Source organism: Leiobunum rupestre, chromosome 9 (genome assembly GCF_980474605.1).
Source record: "Leiobunum rupestre chromosome 9, qqLeiRupe1.1.hap1, whole genome shotgun sequence".
Lineage (NCBI taxonomy): Eukaryota > Metazoa > Arthropoda > Arachnida > Opiliones > Sclerosomatidae > Leiobunum > Leiobunum rupestre.
In genome coordinates this window covers 44,074,956-44,079,270 of record NC_143392.1, presented here as the reverse complement: position 1 = coordinate 44,079,270, position 4,315 = coordinate 44,074,956, and the positions used below count along the sequence as shown (strand labels likewise).

Here is a 4,315-nt window from a genome sequence, read left to right as displayed (position 1 = left end):
TTGTTGGGCCAGGTTGGGTTAGAATTATTTATTTTTTTGTTGGGCCAGGTTGGGTAAGAATTGTTTATTTTTTGTTGGGCCAGGTTGGGTAAAAAATATTAATTTTTTTGTTGGGCCAGGTTGGGTAAGAATTATTTATTTTTTTGTTGGGCCAGGCTGGTTAAAAAATATTTATTTTTTTGTTGGGCCAGGTCGGGTAAAAATTATTAATTTTTTCAGGTTGGGTCGGGTCTAAACTAAAATCGCCCGACTCCTCTCAACTTTGTCCACAGATATTAAAGTAATGCACTTCCTATTTGATTCAATATTCAGAGTGCCTTGAAGACAAAGATTGCGTCGATGTGTGCAAAGAAATGGGCAGACCACACGCAACAACATGCTACAAGCCGGTGAACTTCAAACCTGGACAGGGTTTCTGTCTTTGTACCTGTGAGGTTGTCACACTGGACGGTGGCACAGAAAATTACTGCTTCAAATCCTTTTGCGAAGGCGGTACTAAGGCCACTTGTAAACGCCCTAAAAGCGTTGACTTTTGCTTATGTCCGGACAAGCCATCTTAAACGATACACTATTTACATTTCCTGGTTTCTTTAAGTACATATAGCCTCTGTAAAGAAGACATACTAAACCTGATTAGTAATTCAATGTTAATATGCAAACTAGGGATTTTATCTATAACTGTATATCTGTCTTTCCGAAAAATAAATTTAAGTCGTTTTTTTTAATTGTTTGACGAAAAATATTGACATACTACTGATTTCGTCTGCTTGTCGATTAATACTATTTCTTTGACAAATAACTCCATAGTCATATATGGTTGGGCTTTACATTAGAAGGTCGAGGGCCAAGTCAATAGCGACTTATAGTCCTCTTAAGCCACGATCACACTAGAGCTTAAAACCCAGTTTAGGTCGGTTTGAATGCCAGTTTTGACCGCCGACGATAATTCTTGGTTCACACTTGCGAAATCGCTTCACCCCGGTTAGCTTATAGCCCTGGCTTAACGGCATTTCAAATTATGAGCAGAATTTTGAAAATACTAAAATGTATCCAAAAACAATTAGTTAATCATGTTTACTATACATACCGTAATATTATTTGACATTATTTAGAATTGTATTCCCATTATTTTGGAAAATACGAGCGATTCTAAGCGAATAGACCTGGACGAGTTGCTTCCCGAACCAACACGAAGTGATTTTTAACGCTGGTTTTGAAAACTAGTTATCTAAAACGAAGCGATTTTAGGGGTAAGTGTGTACCTCGCTTTATTGTATGCAGTATAGACAATGAACCACAAATTTACTTACAATCCACAGCTGTACTCGAATAAGTTTTGGAAATATTTATTTTAATAGAGGGAACCTAAATATCGAACTACTGCATTCAAATTCTTAAAATTTTCAAAAACCAGGCATTTAAGGGCGCGTAATTTACGAAAAGTAATTTACTTCCTTATTTGTGACTTAAAGTGTGTAGTTCCAGAACACAATAAATATATTTGAACCTTGATTTGCTTAGTATATAGCTCATTCCAAAGAAAATGCGAATGAGAAACCGACCAACTTTAACAGTTCGTTCTGATCATTTAAACGTTACACATAGGTAATACTCTAAAACAAAGTATGACACTTCCTTTGGTTTTAATGCTAATTTTCTTACCAAACCTTTCATCGACACTGACACTCTCTCCTACACTGTAGCTCCAACGTGGGCTTGCACCTGAACTGCAAAAAATGTATATTTGAATAGATCGACCGAAAGCTGGTCCGAAATAACCTAAAATACTTTTGAACCTAGAGCGCTGAGTTCCCTTAAGTGGATGATCACATTTGACAAATTAGTATTTTACATTATTTTCTCGACACTAACACGGGTGAATGTCTCCAAGAGAGGTTAATAATTTCCGCCGAATACATTAGTCGGGATATATTTATAACAGTTGGAGCATTAATAAAAAATTAATGACACTTTTATGCGTATGCATTGTTTCACAAAATGAATATATTGATTATTCAACAAACAGAAAAGCTTTCAGGAAGAGACACGCCACTTGTGAGTAAAAGAGCATTCAACTATTTTGCTTAACCAAAACTATATAAAATGTCTAAGCCAAATAGAACATACGCTAAATTGTGCTTCGAAATTATTTTTCGTCGGACGTATATATTTTTTACACCCAAAAGTAAAGTTCTTCTAGCTTAATATAGCGATAACAGCAATGAAGTACCTGATTTCTGTGGGCATCTTGTTAATCTCATTGAAAGCCTATTATGGCATTCCTAGCGAATATAGTAAGTACTTGACAAGTCACAAATGTAATAATAATAGTAATAGTAATAATAATAATAATACTAGTTGAGACTTCATTCAATTATGAGCTCTAAACATAGCGCAATAAAATGTGACCACTGGACACGGATTATTTGTGGGTAGATTATAAAATAAGTTGTCGTCTTGTTTGTTTCCAATTTTTAGAATGCGTTAAAGAGGATGACTGCGTCAAGACGTGCAAAAACGTTGGCAGACCAGATACCACAACTTGCTACAAACCAGTTGATTTTGAACCCGGACAAGGTTTCTGTCTTTGTGCTTGTGAGAACATCAGCCCAGAAGTGAACGATAATACAGAAAATTATTGCTCTAAAAAGTATTGTAAAGGAGGAACCAAGGCTACTTGTAACAGCACTAAAAGCTTCGATTTCTGCTTATGCCCACCTCCAAGCAAGAAATCTGAAACTAGAAACTAGATTTTTTTGTATTAATATATGATTTAAATAAAACATTTCTAGAATTTCATACCAGCATCATAAGTCTATTATAAGGTCCTCGTGAGTATGATTCCGCCAAAAGGTCCCATATTACCGGCATGGTACTGGTAAGGAGAATTTTAAATTGGTATTTCTATAAATTCAGCTAGGTTTTCCGAACTTGTTTTTATGTTGCTCTTACGTCAATATGTCATAGCTTTATTAGACTATTTTGACACGCGCGATTTGCACGCGCACGTAAAAATCCGAGGTTTATCTCGCTTTAAGCGCGCTCGTAATATTACCAAAGTGACGTAGTAGCTACACTCAAACAAGAAGACCACGTTAATTTATAGAAACATCTATTAAAAAAAGAACTAAGGTTCGACTAGAGCGCCATCTAGTCAGCGCGGAGGTTGCCTTGAAAGTTTCAGCTCTCGGTTAATGGCGGTGGTCTAGCGAGAGCTGGTCCTTACTTTCTTGAGTAAATTTATTAAAATGTTTCAAAATTTTAATATATTTCCTGTGAGACGCCGAGCGTTAGTTTTGCAAGTAAATGTATCAAGTTTATAACACGTCATTTTTGCAGCAGGGTCTCAACATGAGGTGGGCACGGAGGAACTTCCACCACTAATATTAACCAGAGTTAGGCAAATTTCTTTGAGCTAGCGAAATCTAAATTTCGACGACTTCAAGTTTTAAACTTTCAAAATGTATGATTTGAAACCGATGAGTGGTGGCGTACTCCTGTAATCCCAAGCGTCTGGATGACCGTGTGAGGACGATCACCAACCCCCCAACGGGTGGTCGGAATACTTCCGCCGCGGGTGTCCCCACCCCTGTCCCCACGTATCCCCCCGTTGGCGTGGCCGTTACACATATCTCGCCCTGATTAATCAGGTGGACGAGCGGACTGCATTTGTCCCACACGTTACACCCACGCCTCAAATCTTCGCCGGGCTCGCGGTCTTCTCAGACTCAATCAGCCCTTCTTTCTTCCTTCTTTGAATAAGAAAAAACAATCATTTGCTCAGATAAATATTGGTGCACTTAGCAAATTTTATTCATTGAAAGATTTTTCTAAATAGTTATGTCAAAATCTGTAGGGCAGCTAACAAGGTAATAAAAATGGAAATACACAGCTTGCCAAATTAATAAGGGGAACCTTATCTTGGAAGCCCAAACAATAGGCCATGGCCAAATAAGCACTAGATAAATAAATCAAAACCTTAACAAACGACAATATTTCATTTTAATTTCGAGATGGTGCTATGATAAAATAACGTTCATTTATCAACATAGACTATGAGATACGTTTATATGACAGTACAATTGGTTGGCGAAAAGGTTCTGAGTTTAAAGGGTAACTGAAAGTCATAGTACGTATATTAATATCAAATTGACCAAAATAATAAACAATTAAGTTAAAATAAACGTATATTAACTTATTCCAAATTAATTGTACAGTGAAGCAAAAATGAAATTAAATAACGCAACATAATTTTAAGTTAGAAAGTTATTATATTTCCCACCACTTTATCGTTATTCGGCTTTCCGTTGCTTCG

General features: G+C 36.5%; 1 protein-coding gene across 1 annotated transcript; it reads left to right on the top strand.

Moving 5' to 3' along the window:
* Positions 1 to 2,215: 2,215 nt before the first annotated feature.
* Positions 2,216 to 2,750, top strand: LOC149928512 (uncharacterized). The gene is made up of 2 exons (XM_090157891.1): positions 2,216 to 2,294; positions 2,479 to 2,750. The coding sequence occupies exons 1-2, from the start codon at positions 2,222 to 2,224 to the stop codon at positions 2,748 to 2,750; spliced, it is 345 nt and encodes a 114-aa protein (XP_090014017.1). The 5' UTR covers positions 2,216 to 2,221.
* The last annotated feature ends 1,565 nt before the right edge of the window (positions 2,751 to 4,315 follow it).